The 23,518-nt window shown below is 36.1% G+C and overlaps 3 protein-coding genes and 1 long non-coding RNA gene across 5 annotated transcripts; 3 read left to right on the forward strand and 1 right to left on the reverse strand.

The window, feature by feature from the left end:
- Positions 1-691: 691 nt before the first annotated feature.
- On the forward strand, positions 692-1,290 carry LOC9328054. Its single transcript, XR_002329777.1, has 2 exons — positions 692-807; positions 894-1,290. It is a non-coding gene; the product is annotated as an uncharacterized LOC9328054 (long non-coding RNA).
- Positions 1,291-14,155: 12,865 nt separating this feature from the next.
- LOC9328055 (pentatricopeptide repeat-containing protein At1g56690, mitochondrial) lies at positions 14,156-16,511 on the forward strand. The gene has a single exon (XM_021013286.1). The coding sequence runs from the start codon at positions 14,248-14,250 to the stop codon at positions 16,384-16,386; it is 2,139 nt and encodes a 712-aa protein (XP_020868945.1). The 5' UTR covers positions 14,156-14,247; the 3' UTR covers positions 16,387-16,511.
- LOC110224129 (pyrrolidone-carboxylate peptidase 1) lies at positions 16,483-18,240 on the forward strand. 2 transcript variants are annotated; one of them, XM_021013288.1, is made up of 5 exons: positions 16,483-16,818; positions 17,164-17,435; positions 17,521-17,625; positions 17,703-17,750; positions 17,853-18,240. In XM_021013288.1, the coding sequence occupies exons 2-5, from the start codon at positions 17,172-17,174 to the stop codon at positions 18,093-18,095; spliced, it is 660 nt and encodes a 219-aa protein (XP_020868947.1). In that variant the 5' UTR covers positions 16,483-16,818; positions 17,164-17,171; the 3' UTR covers positions 18,096-18,240. The 2 variants fall into 2 exon arrangements, with proteins under 2 accessions (XP_020868947.1, XP_020868948.1); XM_021013289.1 differs by having other exon boundaries at positions 16,634-16,818; positions 17,145-17,435.
- Positions 18,241-18,587: 347 nt separating this feature from the next.
- LOC9328056 (polygalacturonase At1g48100) lies at positions 18,588-20,316 on the reverse strand. The gene is made up of 5 exons (XM_021013287.1): positions 19,982-20,316; positions 19,698-19,907; positions 19,398-19,605; positions 19,239-19,320; positions 18,588-19,073 (listed from the first exon to the last, which is right to left on the reverse strand). Exons 1-5 carry the CDS (start codon positions 20,312-20,314, stop codon positions 18,602-18,604), a joined length of 1,305 nt encoding a protein of 434 aa, XP_020868946.1. The 5' UTR covers positions 20,315-20,316; the 3' UTR covers positions 18,588-18,601.
- Positions 20,317-23,518: the final 3,202 nt, after the last annotated feature.

A 23,518-nucleotide genomic window follows, 5' to 3' on the forward strand; every position in this document is an offset into this window, starting at 1 on the left:
GTTAATAATTAATTGAAATAGTAAGGGTAAAATTGGAATTTTATTTTTGTTGTGAGATCGTCAGTATGAAAATAACAACATTTAATTGTTTGGATATTAAATCGCACAATTTTATTAATATGTGTATTTTTCTTCCAACCGAAAACAATTGGGTATTAAACGTCCAAATAAAAAATAATTGAGGTTTTTTTTGGGAATTTTCCCCTTTATCATTCATCCCATATTCGTGTGTTTCATCACCATGCACTACAAATAATCTGATCAAAAAGTGCCGTGCGTAATACTTGTTTTCACCCGATTTAATCCAACAGATTTCTATGTCTGGTACCTTTCTATCAAAGTTCGTAATTCATTTGTGAAAATATTGAGTTTTGGATTTAATAAACCCTTTGTCTATATTATGCGAGTTAAAAGTTTTTATATGCGACTTTCAAAAATTTCGAAGTGGAAGTATTTATCTTGAATTGAAAATATATAAGATTTATGTTACGTGAGTTTCTTAGGTCATTCACCTATTCTTCTATTTTCTTAGATAATATTCTCGGATCGATTCTGTATCAAATTTTTTATTTAACCCTGTTACATACTTAATCTCATACTTTAAATAATTACAAAAAGTGTTCACTACTCTATAGACTTCGTCAATCATCACATCTCCGTGACTCTATATAAAACCTAGTGTTACGCTTTATCTCAAACCACTAAACAATAGAGTAATCAACCAAAAAAGTAAGTAGTAGAAAATGTCTAAGTCATGCACTCTCGTTGCTCTCCTTTGCCTCTACTTCCTTATCTTCTCTTCAACTGGTCAGTGATTTTATTTATACAACATTTTCGTATTCTATATAATTAGAGATTTTATAATTTTGAAAACTTTATGCAAATGATTAAAGACGCAGGTTTGAAGGTGGTGGAGGCTAAGGTATGTAAAAGGTACAGCGACTCGTCGAGCGGAGTTTGCATTCTGTCGAGCAGATGTAATTCCCGATGCATTAATACGGAAAAAGCTAAGTTTGGAGCGTGTCACGTAGATACCCATGGTAGAGCTTGTTTCTGTTATTTCAATTGCTAAAAAAAATAATAAGCATTTGGGTTTTATTCTAAGTGGATTTCTGTGAATCTTATGTAATTTGTATCCCTTCCCTTGGTATCGTTGTGTTGTGTGCTTTTTTTGTTGCTGTTGTTGTTGTTGTTGTTGTGTCTTGCAGAATAATACACATTACGATGTGTTGTTGTATCATAATATTTCGTGTTTGGTTATATTACACAAGCATTATGTACTTATTCTTAGTTTGATTTCTGTGAATCTCCTTCATATGCATATTGTGTATACTAATATTGCAAATTTACAAAATAAATTGCTAATTAAAAATAATACGGTAAAACCACTATAATTAATAATATCAAGACTGTAATATTTTATTAATTGTAGTGGTACCAATTTTATTCATATTTGCCAACTTTGAGAGAGAATTGTTTTAATTGTTTTTTATCATTTAAGATCTTATCTTAAAATTAGAGAAAAATGGGAACTGAAACAATTTGATTAAAGAAAATCATTGTTTTGTATACTATAACTTTTGTATTTTTGACTTGAACATTTATTATCTAGGAGAAACTAACTCTTTGGACGATAAATCTCAACGACTATATATAAATTATATACGCAAATAATATACATAAATTTAAATTTATGATTAATATCCTCAACTATCGTATTTTAACAACCTATTAAAGTATCAAAATAAAAATTAAACATATTTAGATTGTAAAAACTTACATGAAATTTTGGCAAATGTAGTGAGGAAGTTATAGAAGATACTTACATTATGATAGTTTGAAACACAACACAACAATTGTTTGATACAACACAAATTTAGAGACACTCTCTAAAAAAAATCCAACTTTTTAAAAAACACTAAAACAATACATTAGTATATTATCTTATGTATGTATATAAGAAATTATATAGTTATTAATACTAATGGGATCATATATTTAATTATTTACATTGAGATTTTTTTAAAAATATTATATTATTATTTTATCAAATTTGTTAATTTTTACATGGGCTATTTTTGGAACTGGAGAATTTATTATTTAACCGTATTTATTAATTTATGGAAAATCATAGAAGTTTTACTGTGTAGTGTATAAAAATGTCAAAAAAATCACCATTTTTGTCAAAACAACAACTAAGCCAATTTTTGTCTAAAAAAACACTGTTTTCATGTTTTTACGTTTTGAAAATATAATAACTATACTAATTTTTGAAATTCAATATATTAAAAAATTTAACGTTTTGAAAATGTAATTTTTCTATATACTGTGAACATGTTAAAAATAGAACTAAAAACAAACGTCATTAATTTATTGAAACCAAAATTTTACTGTTGGTGCAGGAATTAGCACCTCCGATAAAACCGGCTTAAACCGGATGAATTACGAATTAAACTAAGAATTTAGTTAAATTGGGGAATTCCGGTTAGGCCTGTTAATGGGCCAGATAAGAGAGGTCGCCTGGCGAGCTCGGTTCAAAGACGGGAGATCACCCAAACCGCCTTTTTCATTCAAGAAAAAGGAGAATCCCGAAAAGAAAGGAAAATCAGAAGATAAGCCCTTGAAGATTTAGAAAATTTACATATCTTTAAACCGCCGCTAAATTCGTATAAATAGAGGGGTCTGTCTTCTATTTTAGGCATTCGCAACTTTATGCAAAAACCTAATTGTTCTTGAGCAAAAACCCTAACTTTGTCTCTAAGTAATAAAATCCCCTTTTCTTTCGAGTTTTTGATCAGAATTTGTTAGAGAATAATTGAATTTATTTTCCCCATTTAAACAAATTCATTTTGTGATTTTCAGAATCAACATTTACCATTTTAATATTTTATCATTATTCTGCAGAAAATTGACTCAACTCAAAATTTTCCATTCTTCAATCATTCGGCTATTCGTAATTTATTATTTAGCTGACATACACCCATCGTTTTAATCCATGCATCCATAGACAACTTACTACAATTGTATATTCATGGGACTATATGTTTTTAAAGATATTTGATATGATTTTGGAAAACTTAACTACGCCCATTTTTTTAGATTAACTCAATTTTATATGCTTTAACACAAGTTTCGAAAGAACAAATTAGTATCAAGTGAAAACTTAACTACGCTTTGTTACTTAGAATAAGTCAATTTTACGTTTCAGCACGTTTTGAAAATAACCAGTTAGTATCAAGTGATAGAGTAGTTTGGCCTAACATTCCTATGTTAATTAATACTGTAATTGTTAACTGATAAGTGTTCATTGAAAGAAACATTTATTATAATATTTAATTATAGATAGTTTAAATGCTATTGTTGATCCGGAGGATGTCCAGTTGATTAATGCTCTACCCTTGGGGAAACTGTCAAACCCAGATGTCATGGGATGGCACTTCACAAAATCTGGTAAATATACGGTGAAATCAGGATATCATACATCCCGTCTTGATAATCCAAAGGATTCTAGTGGATGTGGTTTTGGACCAGATATTAAACCGTTAAAAGTTTTTACGTGGAAGATTAAATGTCCTCCTAAATTGAGGTATTTTATATGGTAGACACTAAATGGATGTGTTTCGGTTACATCAAACCTTCGAAAACGTGGGGTAAATTGCAGTGTGGGATGTGATAGATGTGCAGATTCCGAAGAGACAATTAATCATGTCCTTTTTGAGTGTCCGCCTGCACGCCAACCATGGGCTCTCTCACAGATTCCAACAGCCCCTGAAGTTTTTCCATCAAGTTCACTATATGCAAACATGGATTACCTATTTTGGCGGATATCATCAGATGTTTATAAAGCCACGTTTCCATGGATTATTTGGTATCTATGGAAAGCTAGAAATGATAAAGTTTATAATAATGTGGATCAAAGCCCACCTGAGATTTTAAGGTTAGCAGAAAACGAAGAGCAAGCCTGGCAGTTAGCATAGGTGGAAATACCGGATGACGGTTCAGACCAACTGGTGGGGAATGCTCACTTACACTCCAAGTCTGATAATAACGGGCAGTCTGGAAATGGGTTTCAGTGTTTCATAGATGGGTCATGGAAAGAGAGTGATCCTTTTTTGGGATAGGATGGTTTTGTACTAGAACAAATGATGGAATGCAAGAGATGGGAGATGCAAATCTTCGAAGAAGCTTAACCTCACTTCACACAGAGGTCGAAGCATTAATTTGGGCGATGGGATGTATGATCGACCAAGACAAGAGAGACGTAGCTTTCATCACAGACTGCTCAGAGCTGGTGAAGATGGTGTCTTCCCCGCACGAGTGGCCAGCGTTCGCAACATACCTAGAGGCGATTCAGAGTGACATAGAAGAGTTCGATGTTTTTTCTTTATCTTTAGTTTCTCGAAATGCAAATGTGAAAGCAGATTACCTGGCTCGAACTGTTCGTACCCAGTCGCATCTTATCACCTATGTAAACAATTTTCCCCAGCTTTGGCTTGTTTGAGCCAATCTAATATATAGCTGTTGACAAAAAATATATATATTTAATTATAAAATTTAAACTCTAACATTCTTTATAAACCTAAACCGATATATAACTTCGTTTTGATGTCATATTAGATTTTATAGTTAAACGAATTTAATTGTTTTTTATTAACTAGAAAAAAGGTGAATAAAGGATTCTCTTCTAGGATGATTAACGGAGATTTTTTTCAAATAGAATTCAGGCACATGTAAGCTCGACTTCCTTTGATTATGCGGCCTGTTGTATGTATATATTTCTTGTCCATATCTAAAAATTCGAAATCTCAAAATTTTAGCCAACCCATGGTATTTGATTAATCCATGTCACAGATGTTGGATGATTCAAGACTTGAGGAAGAAGTTATCTCTTGAAGATGAAGCTTCTAGAGATAAGAGAGGATATTCACAAATAAGTTTTAGATATGATAAAGTATCTTGATAGAGTTTGTGTTTAACCAAATCCTAATAGACTTGGGAGATGTCCAAGCTCTATATAAATACAAGGGTCCATGGAGAGATGTTCTATGAGACTTAGAGAAGAGATTTAGTTTTGTGAGAGTTTCTAAATCAAATAAAGGAGTGTTGTTCTTTATATTCTAAGTTCTAGCAATCATAACTTTGAATTGATAGCAGAGCTTGAAGGAGGAGAAACGATCGAAGACGGCGATCAAAGCTTCACGTATCCAAGATGGGAGACGTGGAACCGCCGATACGAACAAAAGACATTGGAGCCCCATCGATCCAATGTCCTATGTTAACATCGACAAACTATACAGTTTGGGCGATGAGGATGAAGATCATGTTAAGAGTAAGCGAAGTATGGGACACCATAGAACCAGGATCAACACGCAAAGAGGAACGATGACGATGTAGCAACAGCCCTTCTATTTCAATCAATCCCGGAGAGCCTCATCCTACAGATTGGAGAAAAAGGCTCGGCTAAGTTGGTGTGGGCAGCAATCAAATCTCGTCACCAGGGAGCAGACCATGTTAAAGTCGCGAGACTCCAAACCCTAATGACACAACTCGATCGGTTGAAGATGGAAGACACCGACTCGGTTGATGACTTTGAGGGAAAGATTTCGGGAATAGCTTCCCAATCTGCTTCTCTCGTAACTACAATTGAAGAATCAAAGTTGGTGAAGAAGTTCTTGACAAGTCTCCCTAGAGGCAAGTTCATACAAATTGTAGCTTCTCTTGAGCAAGTCCTAGACTTAGAAACAACGGGATTTGAAGACATAGTAGGGAGAATAAAAGCATACGACGAGCGTATAAGGGATGAGACTCAAGGAGAGGACCAAAGTAAACTCTTGTTTACAAATAATAGTGATGGAGGCTACGGCGGAAACAGAGAAGGTACGGAAACAGAGGAGGTTTTGGTAGGGGCAGAGGAAGCTTTGGTAGAGGCAGGGGTCGAGGGAGATTCAATAGCCAAAACCAAGGAGCAGCAGCTGCGGAAGAAAAACCAAAACCAAAAAGAGATCGTTCCAAGGTAATATGTTGGAGATGTGACAAAGCGGGCCACTTTGCATTGACTTGTCCCGAGAAACCAATGCAAAATCAAGAAGCAAATATGAACGAGACTCATGAAGCCGATGCCCTCTACGTACATGAAGTGGTCTTTCTCAATGAAGACAAGGTAATCCCCAAGAACTATGATACTAACAATTCGAGTATTTGGTATTTAGATACCGGTGCAAGTAGCCACATGTCGGAGAACAAAGATTTCTTCTCAAACCTAGATGAGAACGTAAAAGGAAAAGTGAGGTTTGGCGATGGCTCGTGTGTGAATATCGTTGTCAAAGGAATGATTGTTTTTGTGTGCAAGACCGGAGAGAAAAGAGCACTCAAAGACATATATCTCATACCCGAGCTAAAACACAACATATTGAGTCTTGGACAAGCAACTGAAGGTGGATGCAAAGTACACATGAAAGAAGACGTGTTAACACTAAGTGATCCATGTGGAAAGTTGCTTGTAAGAGTCACAAGATCTCCAAACCGACTCTACAAAACCCCGATGAAAATAAGCACTCCAATGTGTCTACTTTTACGTGATGATGAAGAAACATGGAAGTGGCACTCAAGATTTGGACATGTGAGCTTTGGTGTCATGAATAATATGGTACAAAATGAGATGGTCGAAGGAATGCCACGAATTCTACATGAAAAGAGTGTGTGTGACGTGTGCTTAGCCGGAAAACAAACAAGAAACTCATTCCCGATCAAAACTAGCTTCCGTGCGGCACAAGCATTGGAACTAATTCATGGAGACTTATGCGGGCCAATCTCACCACCAACACCAGCTAACAACCGGTATGTATTCGTCTTAATTGATGATTTTTCTAGGTGCATGTGGACCATGTTACTAAAGGAAAAGAGTGAGGCGTTCGATCGGTTTAAAAAGTTTAAAGAAGTTGTGGAGAAACAAATCGGGTTAACCGTAAAAACTTTTCGCACCGATAGAGGAGGAGAGTTTACCTCAGCTCAATTCACTTCCTTTTGTGAAGAAAAAGGAATAGCAAGACATCTTACTGTCCCTTACACACCACAACAAAATGGTGTAGTTGAGAGAAGAAACCGGACTTTAATGGAGATGACAAAAAGCTTACTTAAGGCAATGAGGATTCCGAATCACCTAAGGGGAGAAGCTGTTCGCCATTCAACGTACCTCATTAATCGAGTTCCTATGAAGGCGTTGAAGGGTCAAACGCCTTACGAGTGCTTCACGTCCAAGAAACCAAACATTGAACATTTGAGAGTCTTTGGTTGTATGGCTTACGCTAAAATCAATGGACTACATCTTAAGAAGCTAGATGAAAGATCAAGGAGTGTGATAAATCTTGGAACCGAGCCGGGTTCTAAAGCCTATAGACTCTATGATCCAGTTTCAAGGAAAGTAACTGTTAGTAGAGACGTGGTCTTCGATGAAAAGAAAGCTTGGTACGGGTCGTCTACAACAAGTGAATCCAATTGTGAACCGGGTATGTTTAAACTCACTCGTGGAGGTATTATAGATAATGGAGATGGATACGGGGATGGTCAAGCCAATGAAAACCATAATCCGGATCAAGATCCTATAGACCAAGATGAGGAAGAAGAAGAGGAAGAAGAGGAACATGTTGACAATGCCGTGAACCAAGGAGCAGAGAATCAACAAGTAGTGACTAGATATGGCCGTACGATAAGACAACCTAGCTACCTTGATGATTATGTGTTACTTGCAGAACAAGAAAGTGGTAGGTTACTACTTACGGTAGATGGAGAACCCGAGAATTACTTTGAAGCCGAACATCAAAAGGAATGGATTGATGCGATGCAAGCCGAATTGGATTCAATTCTCAAGAACAAGACATGGGAACTCGTTGATAAACCGGTTGATGTAAACCTATTGGTCTTAAGTGGATTTATAAGATCAAGAAGAAAGCGGATGGCTCGGTGAATAAATACAAGGCAAGACTTGTAGCTAAAGGCTATGTACAACAACAAGGCATAGATTTTGACGAAGTGTTTGCTCTGGTGGCATGTCTTGAAACTATATGTCTTCTCATAGCCTTAGCAGCAACAAATGGTTGGAAGATTCACCACCTAGACGTGAAAACCGCATTCTTAAACGGAGATTTAAAGGAGATAGTCTACGTAACTCAACCGGAAGGCTTTGTGAAAAAAGGTGAGGAAGATCGAGTGTATCGACTTTACAAGGCTCTATACGGCTTACGACAAGCTCCTAGAGCATGGAATGTAAAACTCGACCAAGTCTTAATAGAGATGGGCTTCAACAAGTGTGTCAAGGAACCTGATATCTTATGATTTTAACGATTTTTGAGCCTTGTTTTACCTTTAAGTCCTTGCATTTTCATGTCATTTAGGTTGTTTAGATTGCATTTGCATCAAGTTCTTTGTCTTTAGGTGTTTGGAGTAGAGACATGAAGAATGGAGCTAAAAGAGGAGTTTTGGACCATAAGAACCCAAGAAAAGACCAAGGGAATTGAAGAAGTAAAGAAAGACCAAAGGAAGAAAGAAGAGCCATAGCGACCAAATGTATCAATGTATCTTGCTTGCTACAGATTCCCCTGAAGATGAAGACGTTTCCAGAATTTATATCAGGCAACCATATGGACGTCTGCTGCTTGCTACGAGTCATTTAAGCAGTCAAGATCCAAATTACAACCGGGTCAAAACCCGGTTTGTTCCGGGTTGACCCGGTTCGTTTTCTTTCTATATAAATATGTCTAAACCTAATTTCTAGATTTCTCATGCTACCTAAGCCTAGTTTTCTTCATTTCTCTTTGTAATCAATTTTAAACCTTTATGATTCTTGCTTTTATATAAGTATTTCTTTAGATTCAACTTCTATCTATCTCTTATACTCTTCTTCTAACATGAATCTTCAAGGATTAGTGTCAACTTCTTGGATTTTCATGGCTTTAAGTGAGTAGTCTTTTTAGAGCTTTTGGGTCAAGTAGATTAGGGTGATTAGGTGATGATTTGTGATGCTTAGGACTTAGTCTTAATATATTCTTACTCTCTAGGTGCTCTTAGTGCAAGATTAGGCTTGATTAAGCTAGTCTAGATCATAGGAAGTTTCATGCCCGGAAGGTGTTCGATGAAATTCCCAAAAGAACTTAGTGAGTGCTTAGCATTCCTAGCCAATGGAAATTGATGATTAGGGTGCTAGGTGGTTAGTTAGGCTTGAAATTAATGCATATTAGTCATGTGATTGCCAATGGAAATTGATGTTAATTGCTTGATTAGTGTAGAGTTATTGCCATGGAAGTGGATTAGCTTAAATTAGTGATCTTAGACCTAAGGATTAGCAAATGATTGATTGTATTAGCATCATAGATTATCCTTTGACCACCCAAGTCAATAACCTTAACCCAAAGGCTTATTCATTTAGCATTTTCGTCTTTGACTTTTTGTTGACTTTTGTTGAGTTTTTGTTGACTTTTATAAATTGCATCTTTCTCATTTATTTTGCTATTGCTTTATGTTTATGGGTTATTGCTTAGCTTAGACACTTGTTTAGCTTTGTCAATTGCTTTTGGTTTGTTTATTTCATTTGCATTTTAGTTCCTTTTGTTTTCATTTCACTTAGGTTGTTAATTTAAAACCAATCTTATATTTGCTTAGATTAAGAAATTTTATGTATTCTTAGTGTCTTAGATCTCTAGTTCTCTGTGGATTCGACTCTTAAGTGCTATAAACGATAACCATTAGATTGTGGTTTTTGGACCTTGAGGAAATATTAATTGATAGAAAACTTCCTAATCAGAACCGACGGTATATCGGAAGAACGACAAGAAGGACGTCTTGATTGTGGCTATCTACGTGGATGATTTGTTTGTGACGGGAACCACGCTTAAAGTCATCAAGAAATTCAAAGAAGATATGTCAAAGAAATTCGAGATGTCGGATCTAAGGAAGTTAACGTATTATCTTGGCATAGAAGTGATTCAAGGAGTGGATGGGATAGAGATAAAGAAAGAAAGATACGCTCAAGGAATTCTTATTGATGCTAAGATGGAATCGTGTAACTTGACTCATACACCAATGCATCCAAGTCAAAACATCAATAAATTGGAAGAAGAACCAGAGATTGATGCAACCGAATATAGACGAACCATTGGTTGTCTTAGGTACCTCCTAAACACAAGACCGGATGTCTCCTTTGTTGTTGGAGTTCTAAGCTGGTATATGCAAAGTCCAAGAAATTCTCATGGGCTTGCGGTCAAACAGATATTAAGGTATGTAAGAGGAACAACAAACTTTGGTTTGTTTTTTAAGAGAGACGGGTCAAGGAGGATCACCGGATATAGTGATAGTAGTCACAATGTTGATGTTGACGACGGAAGAAGCACCTCGGGACACGTTTTCTACTATGGTTCATCACTGATATAAGATTGGAACCAATCCAACTTATGATCACTCAATGATCAAGAGATTCCAAGCTTAATCCCGCGGATGGATGGAAACGATGTGGAGATAGTGTATGATTGACTCGCTCAATCAATGGGTATCGACTCACTCGATCAATGAACGAAACAAGGATGTTGAACTTATCAACAAACTTAATCCGCAGATTCAAATAGGCCTAAGAGACTCACTCACTTAAGACTAATGAACAAACGACAAAGACTCAAACTTTGACAAGAAGAAAATGTTCTTATTACTTTAATGTGATCAAGGGTGATTACAATGAAGAATGAGCTGAGCTTATATAGGCTCGAAATACAACAGCTCTAATGTCTAAAACAAGAATCAAATCGCAAAATTGAATGAGAAACTAGCCGTTGGAAATTAAATGGCAAAATCCGGCGAAATAAGGAAAGTAGCCTTTAGCTTGTATCTTGAAAGCTTGGGAAGGAAATGGTGCGTCCTTGGAAGTCTCTTGTGCTCTTGGAGGGTCTCTAAAACGCACTCAAACAGCTGGAGAAAGAGTTGTTGCTGGTTGATCTCCTTTGTCTCCAAAGAAGGCAAATAAGGCAAGTTCGGTTCCGGATATGGAAAGTGAAGGTGTGGGAGGATCCACCTGATCCCATGTGTATTGGTGCACCCTATAGTGTTGTAGGGATCTTCTAGAAGTATCATAAAGTCTCCTGGGCGCCAATGATACGTTTCGAGTCTCCTAAACCCATAAGGTTCCAAATAAGGCAAGTCGAGGGTCCTCCGGTTTAGAAACTTAATATCTCTCAAACAAAAATTGGTATTGACTTGATTCCAATTCTTCGTGGTTCGCTGATGAGTTAAGATTGTATGAAAATTCACTTCGTAGCTTAACTCCTTCTGATCGGGTCGGAATCCTCCAATGACTCCGTGTATGTCCAAATCGGGCAAGCTGGGAATCACCCGACTTGTAAATTGAATAACTTTTTCGTGTGAACTCCTTTTGGGCTGATTCTTCTTCGAGGTGCTCGGTATTTGAGCTGAGAATGTATTCCAAGTATTCGCTAGGACGTAGGACATGATCTTGGACTTCGTCTGGACTGAACAAGGCTCAGGGGTCTTCTCCGGTAGGCTGAATCTGGTTTGGCCCGAAGTTTTAGATAAAACTTGGTTAAAAATCCCACTTGGCTGCTCCTGGGTTGTTGTTTCTCGCCCATCTCCATGGTTGGTTCTTGGGTTGATGACCGCATCAATCACCAATTACTTGGACATCGCAAAAGCAACCTAAGGTCGCATTGTCCTCATGCGAAGCGGAATTCATGGCAGCTACAGAAGCTGCTAAACAAGCTATATGGCTTAAAGAATTGTTGAGTGAGATACTAAGCGTTGAAGGTGAGAAGGTCTTACTAAAGATTGACAACAAATCGGCTATAGCTTTGACCAATAATCCGGTGTTTCATGGGAGAAGTAAGCACATACTTTCGAAGTATCATTTTATTCGGGAATGTGTGGAGGACGGACAAATCGAAGTTGAGCATGTACCCGGCGAGGACCAAAAGGCTGACATTCTTACCAAGCCATTGGGAAGAATCAAGTTCAAGGAAATGCGGAACCTAATCGGTGTTGAAGAGATCGAGACTCCCAAAATTCAAGTTGGAATTAAGGGGGGGGGGAATGTTGGATAATTCAAGACTTGAGGAAGAAGTTATCTCTTGAAGATGAAGCTTCTAGAGATAAGAGAGGATATTCACAAATAAGTTTTAGATAATGATAAAGTATCTTGATAGAGTTTGTGTATAACCAAATCCTAATAGACTTGGGAGATATCCAAGCTCTATATAAATACAAGGGTCCATGGAGAAATGTTCTATATGACTTAGAGAAGAGATATAGTTTTGTGAGAGTTTCTAAATCTAATAAAGAAGTGTTGTTCTTTATATTCTAAGTTCTAGCAATCATAACTTTGAACAGAAGTCCCAAATATATATATTTTTCCAAGCTGATGATATATTGGACCATTTGGATCTCCCATAGACACTAATCTTATAGATGTAATGATATTCTTCGATAAATCCTTCACGTCATAGTTGGCTGGAAGGGGACAATGTTGTAATCCCAAAAGAGGGGAAACAAACTCACCTATCATTCACACAAAAAAGTAGCACCAAAGATTAAGGAAAAACTCGAGATCAAGAACCAAGAGTAAAGAAGAGATTGAAAGAAAGAAGGATGAGTGAAATAAGAGATCGAGAGAGAAAAATCTCACAGTCGTTGGCTGAAATTATGTAACATATAGCCAATTGAATAAAAGAAATGATTCAGATACAAAATAACAGATAATTACGACTTAACAGTTCTAATCGACATTAACAAATACAAAAAAAAAACTATGTTGAAATTCGCTAACGGTTACATAGTTGAAGTTTGTTACTTAAAAATTGTGTGAGTTCGAGTTAATAAGTACAGAGGGTCAGAGTTTAAGTTGAAAAACGCCGCATAAAAATAGTTAGGGTTGATTTTGGCCGTTAGCCCGTATCTGACCTTCTACTTTTTGTGATTATGAATTTAAACTTTAAAATATTTTTTTGTCATTGGGGTTTTAATTAAATTTAGTAAATTAATCCAATCTATTAACTTGATTTAATAAAGCTTATTAAATAATTTTAATCATACATATAAAAGTAAGGTTTCACTCTCTTCTTATTGGTCCATTTGGAAATGTAACTTATTTTTTTTATTTTTAATTAAATCATAATTAAAACACATTTAAGTCACACTTTAATATAAAAACTGAAATCATTAAAATTATACATTAACTATAATTTTCCACTCAATTTTATTCAACACACAATAAATTAGAATTGTAACTCCCATAATTTATTTTTTTAATTGTAACTTATCTCACTTCTCATCCTATAAATACTCATTTCTCATTCTCTCATACTCTCATCCTCTCACCCTCTTCCACTATAACTCAAATCTTAATATTTTTTTGTTTTGTGTTTTTACATTAGTTTTTTTTTTTTGAAAGATGAATCTTCATTGTCTATTTTAGATAATCATCTTATAAGTAATCATTCTCTCATCTTCTTCTACTATATTTATGTGTCTATTGTTTATGTTGTTATATGGATTACAAATCAAGAATTTGATTCTAAATTTATTTTCGAATGTATTATATATATCTAACATTGTATTTATTTTTGTATATTTCTAAAGTCATACTAAAATATACTTATTTATTCTTTAATTTTCATATTTTTAGTTTAAATTCACATATGTATACTAAAAGTTTTGATGGTTATAACAAAATTTTCAGGTTTATTGGTGATGGAGAGTTAAATATATCAATTCCAATCATAACACAACAATATAATGAAGTTGAAAAGATCCATTTCCATTATCTACTTTAGATGTTTGATTATTTTCTAATATATTCATGTAATTTTTTTAATTATGCAATATTTAATGAAATAAATTATTGTAATACATTTATTAAATAAAGATTTCTTACCTTTTTCTTATCTCGAATAAAATTTGTAATTTATTTTTAATATATGTATTCTTATATTTACTTTTTGTGATACAGTAGATAATTATATAAAAATCGTTATACTGTTTATTTTGTTTAAAATTTGAGGTTAAATATTTTTTCAAATTAAAAAGAATTTCTTTAAAAACAATTTGGTCCTTAAGATTAAAAAAACGTATCATATGATATGCAACAAGCCGCGAGTATCGCGGCTAAATAACCTAGCTATTACAAATTCTAAGAGACTGAAACGGTCTGCCCAAAATTGTCAGCTTTAGAGCATTCGCGCGTCTTTTTATGTGCTGATTATGATCTTAAACCACATTTCGTTAATGAAGAGTTTAAAGTTAATCTTACACAGAGCGTACTCCACAAGCACTGGAGTCAATAATAGTTTTGAGATCTCTCGTCTCTCACGAATCGGTCAAATCAATGAAGCTCGAAAGTTTTTCGATTCGTTACGCTATAAAGCAATCGGTTCCTGGAACTCAATTGTCTCTGGGTACTTCGCAAACGGTTTACCGAGAGAAGCACGCCAAATGTTCGATGAAATGCCTGAGAGAAATATAGTTTCTTGGAACGGGTTGGTTTCAGGGTATATTAAGAATAGGATGATTGAAGAAGCTAGGAATGTGTTTGAGATAATGCCTGAGAGGAATGTTGTGTCGTGGACCGCGATGGTTAAAGGTTATGTGCAAGAAGGTATGGTTGTTGAAGCGGAGTTGTTGTTTTGGAGAATGCCTGAGAGGAATGAGGTTTCTTGGACTGTGATGTTTGGTGGTTTGATTGATGGTGGACGTATTGATGATGCGAGGAAGTTGTATGATATGATGCCGGGGAAAGATGTTGTAGCGAGTACTAATATGATTGGTGGGTTGTGTAGAGAAGGAAGAGTGGATGAGGCAAGAGAGATTTTTGATGAGATGAGGGAGAGGAATGTGATTACTTGGACTACGATGATTACGGGGTACGGGCAGAATAAGCGAGTGGATGTTGCTAGGAAGTTGTTTGAAGTGATGCCGGAGAAAACTGAAGTTTCGTGGACTTCTATGCTTTTGGGGTATACTTTGAGTGGGAGAATTGAGGATGCTGAGGAGTTCTTTGAGGTGATGCCGATGAAGCCGGTTATTGCGTGTAATGCTATGATTGTTGCGTTGGGTGAGGTAGGAGAGATAGTGAAAGCGAGGAGGGTTTTTGATCAAATGGAGGATAGAGATAATGCGACTTGGCGAGGAATGATTAAAGCTTATGAAAGAAAAGGTTTTGAATTGGAGGCTCTTGAATTGTTTGCTCAAATGCAGAGACAAGGAGTTAGACCGAGTTTTCCGTCTTTGATCAGCATTCTTTCGGTTTGTGCCACTTTAGCAAGTCTACAATATGGTAGGCAGGTCCATGCTCACTTGGTTAGATGTCAGTTTGATGGTGATGTGTATGTTGCCTCTGTTTTGATGACCATGTATGTCAAATGCGGTGAGCTTGTAAAAGCAAAGCTAGTATTTGACAGGTTTCCCTCAAAGGACATTATCATGTGGAATTCAATCATCTCTGGTTATGCGTCGCACGGTTTAGGAGAGGAAGCTCTTAAGGTTTTCCATGAGATGCCATTGTCTGGTACCATGCCAAACAAAGTGACCTTAATTGCAATTCTGACAGCATGTAGCTATGGTGGAAAACTCGAAGAAGGGCTTGAGATATTTGAATCAATGGAATCCAAGTTTTGCGTGACGCCAACAGTTGAGCATTATTCTTGCACGGTGGATATGCTTGGACGTGCAGGAAAAGTAGACAAGGCAATGGAATTGATCAATAGTATGACTATAAAGCCAGATGCTACAGTTTGGGGTGCTCTGTTAGGAGCGTGTAAAACTCACTCACGACTAGATTTAGCCGAAGTTGCTGCAAAGAAACTCTTCGAGATAGAACCAGAAAACGCTGGTCCATACATTTTGCTATCAAGCATAAATGCATCTCGATCCAAGTGGGGAGATGTTGCAGAAATGAGGAAAAACATGAGGACAAAGAACGTAAGTAAATTCCCTGGATGTAGCTGGATTGAGGTAGGGAAAAAAGTGCACATGTTCACTCGCGGAGGTATAAGAAACCATCCCGAACAAGCAATGATATTAATGATGTTGGAGAAAACAGATGGATTATTAAGAGAAGCTGGTTATAGTCCTGATTGCAGTCATGTCTTACACGATGTAGACGAGGAAGAGAAAGTTGATAGCTTAAGCCGTCACAGCGAGAGACTCGCGGTAGCTTATGGACTCTTAAAGCTACCCGAAGGAGTACCTATTCGAGTCATGAAGAACCTTAGAGTCTGTGGAGATTGCCATGCCGCCATTAAACTCATTTCTAAAGTCACAGAAAGAGAGATCATTCTAAGAGATGCAAACAGATTCCATCATTTCAACAATGGAGAGTGTTCTTGTAGAGACTATTGGTGAGATTGGTCCATTTCTATTGGTTTAATTCGGTTCAACTTCTATTGGTTTAATTTGAGATTTGTGTATTATTACTATATATTATAAGAAGAATGTTTCACACATATCAATGCACCACTCAATTATCATCTTGACATTATTCGTTTTAATAATTGAATCGTTGATGATTTGTTGTTATTATCTCTTTGGGAAGTGACCTACCACTTTTGTTATATGGAATAAAAGAATACAAAACATAATGTATCTCTTTGTCTTAATGTCTTGTTTTGAGATTATCAAACTTCCGTCCAAAGTGGAACATGATTAAAGTTAGGTTTCAATTGATTGGATAAGGACAAAGACTGGTTGTTGTGTCACATTTTCATCTCTCTCTTTCTCTCAAATCGATTTCTCTCGAAGATACACACAAAGCTTTTCAATATCTGTTTCTTTGAGGTAAAAGTTTCGATTTTTACGTTTCTTGATCATCTTTTTGAACTGGGTTTGATCTAGTTTTTTGAATTGGGTATTTTTAGTATTTGCGATTTTAGAATCAGTAATTTAGTATTGATGATCAGACTTCTGAAAGTTTTGATCTTTTTCATCATCTGAATCAGTTGGGTTCGTACGGAAATAGAAAAATCTGCAAACTTTATTCTTTATGTTGATAAAGTCATAAACTTTATGTTGAACTTGTTGAGGTCTGGATTCGTTTTCTCATTTAAACATAGAGTGTTGTCTGATTGTTCTAAATTTGACTGTTAGTGTCCTGTATCTGACAGAAACAGGTTTATGTTTCAGTTGTATTGATGGGTTCTGAAGGACCAACAGGTGTGACGATTCATATCACAGGGTTCAAGAAGTTCCATGGAGTAGCTGAGAATCCTACAGAGAAAATGGCTAACAATTTGAAAGAGTATTTGGCGAAGAATTGTGTGTCGAAAGATCTGATTCTCGGTAGCTGTACTGTGCTTGAAACCGCTGGTCAAGGAGCTCTTGCTTCTCTTTATCAGATGTTACAATCCGCGGTTAACACGAAAGAATCAGAGTTGTTGACCGGGAAAACCATTTGGGTTAGTTAGTTAGTTAGTTATTTAGTTAGTTAAGCCAAGTGATTTGAGCTGAGGATTCTCTGAAGTCATTGTGATGTCTCTTTAGGTTCACTTTGGAGTTAATAGCGGCGCTACGAAATTTGCAATTGAGCAACAAGCTGTGAATGAAGCGACTTTTCGTTGTCCTGATGAATTGGGTTGGAAACCTCAGGTTTTTGTTTCACTCTCCTTCGGTTGTTTTTATTTGATAAGTTGTTTAGTTCCATGAATCATTCTTGTGGTCTGCAGAATTTGCCGATTGTTCCCTCGGATGGTCCAATCTCAACTGTAAGAAAGGTATGTCGAAGACACTCACTCCTCAAGCGGTGTTTCTTGAGCTTTTGGTCTACAGAATTGGCCATTCTTGTTTTTATGTTGAATCTTGTTTATGATTTGCAGACGAATCTTCCTATTAAAGAGATAAGAAAGGCGTTGGAGAAGAAGGGCTTTGAAGTGATAACATCGGATGATGCAGGTCGATTTGTGTGCAACTATGTCTATTACCACTCTCTGAGATTTGCAGAGCAGAATAAGACCAAATCACTCTTTGTTCACGTTCCTCTTTTTGTTGCCGTGGATGAAGAAACCCAAATGAGATTCACGGTTTCTCTGCTGGAGGTACTCGCTTCTATTTGCAAGTAATGTTATCCCAAATGTGGCTATTCTTGGTCATGAAATGTGCATCATGGACTGATTGTCTCCCCACGAAAAAAACGCCTACCAATAAATGGAATATAAGTTCAGTTCTCTACTATCTCCTCTTCATATATGCATTAGGTCTTTTTAAGTTTTCGAAACTAGATTCATTTCCTTCTTCAAAAGTGTTAGCTTAATCAAATGAAAAATGATATACGCCTACTTTCTAGTGGTGCGAATGCGTTGGGAATTCGGGAAAGCTGCAATGTTTGAGGAAAATTCAGAGTATGAATCTGAGTTAATGGTCTTCTTCGGTTTGACAAAGTACTTTTTTATTTATTTATGTTACAAACTATATTGACTTCTTTAAGCCTATCACAACTGTATGTAGTGTGCATCCTAAAAAGTTTCATACTTTCAGGATAATGGCTAACCTTTAGACTAATTTCTTCGATACTCTTTACTGACATCAAATACAAGTTGGTGAACAGCGTTGAACACATCTTCTTCTGTTAGAAGTCCGGAGGTGCATCAAGAAGACAATAAACAGGTGGCACTGTAATCTGTGTGCTTCCATATGCGTTCCAGCAGAATGGGTTTTCCAAATGCTGGCCTTTGGAAGGAAACAGGTCAACATCCGCGAGTCTCAGGTTGGTACAGGGGACAGAGTCGCTGCAACCAAAATGCATCGGTGGGCTTCTCAGGTCGTAAGTCCCTTTGATATTTGCATACAGAACATCTCTAATAATGACTGCGCTGGTTTGGTTAGCACAGTTATTGGTTTGGCAGTAGTACTGGTCTATCATTATAGGGTTACGAACGTTGACCATCAAAATGTTACTGAACACAATTCTTGAAACCGAGCCTGACCCTCCTTGCCATGTCTTGATCCGAACACCGTTGTCTGAGTTCCATATGGTTGAGTTTGTCACTGTTATGTTCGAGACATAGGCCTGCGAGTTGTGGAGTCCGAGGCTACCTATGCTGCAACATTACCCATAGGTTCGTTGTTCACACTTCAAACCAGAAAAACAAAACAAAACTTTCTGAGAAACAGAGCCTAAAGGCTGGGAATCTAAAGCCTATTCTTTAAGAGGCACATAGAGTTTGGCAGATGGAAATATTTAATGGAAGTTATGAAGGTGATACCTAATCCCATGGCTTGGACCACACGTAACATTCTGAATATCGACATTAAAGCAGCCGCCTCCAATTGAAATACAATCATCTCCTGTTATAACCGAACAAAAAGGATTGGAATCAGCTAACTTTTACTGTTGAGAAACCGCGAAAACGGGGAAAAATTACCGTTGGAAATCACGGAATTGTGAATCTGAACGTTATGTGTATTCTCAATGTGGATCCCATCTGTGTTAGGACTAGAAGCTGGTGCCTTGATTGTCACGGAATCAACAACTACATCACTGCAGTTATCAAACCTTACATGGAACTGGGCGCTGTTCATGAAGTTAAGCCCTTGGATTCTCACTTTTGAGCTCTGAAATACCCGAATCGTCTGATATCGAATCAAAATGACATTTTTAGCTAATGTAATCCACTAATTTTTTCATAACAAGAAAAAGTTTGATTGTGAGACGAATGGCTTACTACAGGACTGTCACAAGGACCGGGTTGAGTCGTTCCGTTAATGCCCTTGTGTGGTTTGCAAGGAAGGTTCCACCATTTCTGGCCACGGCCATTGATAACACCAGAGCCTTGAATTGATAATCCATTCACTCTGTAAAACATCATCCATTGCCTCTGGTAGTTCGACGGCCACGACCCCGGTCCATCCGGCGACAGAATGAACCCGTCGATCTATATGGAAGTAAACAATCCGTACATGAAACTATGAAACACTACATGAAAATATGATTATGAAATTAGCTTACTTGTAGCACAAGTTGGGTTCTGCAAGGACCGTTGAAGGTGGTTGGCTTGACCAAGAAACAGAATGTGTAGGGGACAAGAAGCAGGGCTGACTTAGACCCTGTGCTCATACATGCAACGTCCCATGCCATCTTGAATGCTGATGTGTCGTCGGTCGCACAATCTCCGATGGCTCCAAAGGAAGTCACGTCGAAGACGGTTGGCCCAATACTGTCGTTATCATCGTAAGCCGGATTTGGAGCCGGTGATGGGCTTAGATACATGTTGTGAGCAATTGGAATCGATGAGAATAAGATGAAGAAGATTGTATAGAAGAGTGAATTAGGTAATGCCATTTTTTTTTAATGTCTTAGAAGATGAAGAATGATGAGCAACGCATATATACACCAATTGTGAAGGTATACAAAGAGAATAAACTATAAAAAGAGTAATGGACTTCATTATCCTATTCCTATGTATGTATGTGGTAGACTTTAAGGTTTAATAGGTTTAGCCAAATCGTCTCACACGCGAGGAATGAAGAGGTTTAATGTTATCTTTTGGACTAGTAATTAGTAAGGATATATATCTTGAGGCTAGCAGTAAAAAAAGGTTTTTGAGGTTAGAGATACATTCTTACTAAACATAGATTCTACAATGGTCTACTTTAGGGTTTAATAGGTTAGCCAAATCTCACATGCGAGGAATTAAGAGGTCTTCGTACTCACATAAAAGCCTAAAATGAAAGTATCTTTAGACTACCAAGTAGCGGTAAAAAGGGATGTTGAGAATAGAAATACATTCTTACGAAACATATTTCTACAATGTCACTATTAAAAGATTCGAACTAGGACTACTTGTTTTCTGAAAAGGAATTGAGGTACTTTTATTGGCTGAGTTGAGCCAGGATATATTATGGTTTTGTTTTTATCAGTAGTGTATATGATATTTTGTGTTATGGAATAAATTAATATCTTTTTTTGTTAATAGCAAGTGAAAAATCTAATTTACTTTGGCCTTAATTTGTAACCTGATGCCAATGTTATTTTTGCAAGAGAAAATATGATTTATGTCCAGGTAAGGTTGCAAATTAACGCCACCTTTGTCCATTTTTCAGTTATTGTTGTCTAATGCATATAACCTTAGTTTAATTACTATATTTTTCAGCCCTTAATTTGATTAGTGTTTTTAAAGAGTTAACAAAGAGAGCTTACTCTTTAGACACAGTTCAACAACATGAAAATGACGGATTAGCAAAATAGCCGAAGTAACTTGGTTTTGTGAATATGTGAAATGTGGTCACAAGTATTGGACAATCTTTTGTTTGTATAAGGCTCTTCAGTCTCAACCCCTAAAAACCTATGATAAGTATGTTAGCTTCACTTTTCTCTTAATTTCAACTTGTCTTATAGGTGTGGTCGAGTCCACCTTTTCCCATTCTTCTGCCTCTGAAGTCCAAAAGTGTGGCTAAGCAAATTGATTTTTGATTCTATTTCCAATTCTATTTTTCTTTGGTTATTTACTATATAATATAATTTATCCAATTGGGAAGGTTAATTGGTTGTCTATGAACTGATAGGTGTGGTCTGGTGTTTTTGGTATCAGTTCAAGGTGAATTGGTAATACTAAGACTTGAAAGCGTTCATTGCAAAAGTAAAACAAAAAGAAAAAAAGAAAAAAAAAAACTTTGAGAAAATCGGAATGTGAATGAAATAAAACCCTTCTAATATATATATTGGTATTGGATCTCACATCTGAGATTGGACCATGCAAAATCCATTATCGTAGAACTGTAGAAGCAAAGCAACATCTACGATATGCAAGGCTCTCAATCGCTACACAACGATCGAGCTCGCCACGCCTTCTTTTGATCATGTTCACCAAATAAAGGCCAAACAAAACAGCTTAAGAGAAATACTAACTTTTTATATTTTATTTTTATATAATGTCTCCGAGATCATGATCAATGCGTCAAATAGTTATGTTAAATATCATATTATTTTATTGTTTGACATATATAGAATTTTGAAGAGAATTCGGGAGTTTTTAGTCTAATAATACTTTGATTTTTTAAAATGTACATTAGTTATTTCGAAAAAGTATTCGATCACAATAAAACTCAATAGAAAAAAAATCATATATGCTCAAATCAATACAAATTATAAGTCCGTAATATTAAAACATTACTCCCTCTATTTTAGTTTAGTTGGAAATTTTAGCACTTAAATTTTGTTTCATTATAGTTGTCGTTTTAGATTTTCAATACATAGATTTAGTTGAATTTCCAATTTTATCCTCATTGTTTTAATATCTTGACCAATCAAAAAATTAGAAAATATATTAAGTAAGGATAAAGTAGAAAACTTAATTGTTTTCTTAATTTTTGTGCAAAAACCTTAAACCACAAATAATATAAAGAGATAATTGGGTGAAAGACTATGGATCTGGGCAAAATTAGTTTTTTGGTAATTCAATATAGAGTCTAAAACAATGAAATATTTAGTCCAATTTTTTGCCTAGACTAAACCCACGCGTTTCCATCGTAATAAATGAGACAAACACGTCAAATTATCTCTTGGATGTTCATTTGCTTTACTTGTTCATCATTTTCTCAAGTCTCCTCAGCTTCCTCTAACACTATTGTTCAAATTTTCTCTATTCTGATTTAACTGGTTCGTTGTGTATATTAGTTACTTTGCTGTGTCGTGTATACTATTTACTCCGATGCGTCGGAGAATTCGCCGTATATACTATTCATTCTGTCGCACCGGAGAATCCGGATATTTTTTATTTATCTATATTCTTTAATATCTCTCCAAGAGTTCAATTAGATCTGCACTTTTGCATTATAGATCAGTGTGGATGCCAAAATTTGTTTTGCGTAAATGTTCAAATTTTATTGTAGATCTATATTTAAATATTTACAAATGTAAAAATATTAATAACTCTTTATATATGTGGTTACATGTATATAAATACTAATAACACTCTACATACGTTTTGGTTCTCTACGTTTTTGCAATAAATCAAATGTCTTATTTATTATGTTAGTTCAACTAATGAACATTTATTACCTGTCAGTTGCTTTTTTTTTGTCATCCGAAATTACTTAGAGCATTTTTTTTGTCATCCGAAATTACTTAGAGCTTAAAAGAGGCATCCGAAATTGCTTTTTTTCGTGCCAGATTATCCGTTTTTACATTAGTACTACGAGAAATTAAAGATAAAGAGAAGGTTAAGAACTCTTCCTTGTCGCTCTGAAATTCCTCCAAATACACTGAAAACGCCGGCCATTCGGTTGGGGAAGACACCATCTTCACCAGGTCAGAACAGTCTATAAAGAACGCCACCTCTTGATTATCTGCACCAATCATACACTTCATCGCCCAGAGAAGGGCCTCGACTTCTGCATGTAGTGGAGATAGACTTCGACGGAGGTTGGCAGCTCCCATGGTTGGCGGCTCTCCATTTGATGATGTACAAAACTACCCAGTACCGGAGAACTTATCACTTCCTTTCCACGATCCATCCACAAAACAACGATATCCAGAATAATTCGA

This window comes from Arabidopsis lyrata (genome assembly GCF_000004255.2).
Source record: "Arabidopsis lyrata subsp. lyrata unplaced genomic scaffold ARALYscaffold_1, whole genome shotgun sequence".
NCBI lineage: Eukaryota > Viridiplantae > Streptophyta > Magnoliopsida > Brassicales > Brassicaceae > Arabidopsis > Arabidopsis lyrata.

Excerpts from the sequence above, each read along its gene's own strand:
- LOC110224129 (XM_021013288.1), top strand. The coding sequence starts at position 17,172 with ATGGGTTCTGAAGGACCAACAGGTGTGACGATTCATATCACAGGGTTC. Across the intron at positions 17,436-17,520 it reads TGACCGGGAAAACCATTTGG|GTTCACTTTGGAGTTAATAG; the intron begins GTTAGTTAGTTA and ends ATGTCTCTTTAG. Across the intron at positions 17,751-17,852 it reads CAATCTCAACTGTAAGAAAG|ACGAATCTTCCTATTAAAGA; the intron begins GTATGTCGAAGA and ends TATGATTTGCAG.
- LOC9328055 (XM_021013286.1), top strand. The coding sequence starts at position 14,248 with ATGATCTTAAACCACATTTCGTTAATGAAGAGTTTAAAGTTAATCTTA.
- LOC9328056 (XM_021013287.1), bottom strand. The coding sequence starts at position 20,314 with ATGGCATTACCTAATTCACTCTTCTATACAATCTTCTTCATCTTATTC. Across the intron at positions 19,606-19,697 it reads GTCCTTGTGACAGTCCTGTA|ACGATTCGGGTATTTCAGAG; the intron begins GTAAGCCATTCG and ends ATTCGATATCAG. Across the intron at positions 19,321-19,397 it reads CAATTCCGTGATTTCCAACG|GAGATGATTGTATTTCAATT; the intron begins GTAATTTTTCCC and ends CGGTTATAACAG.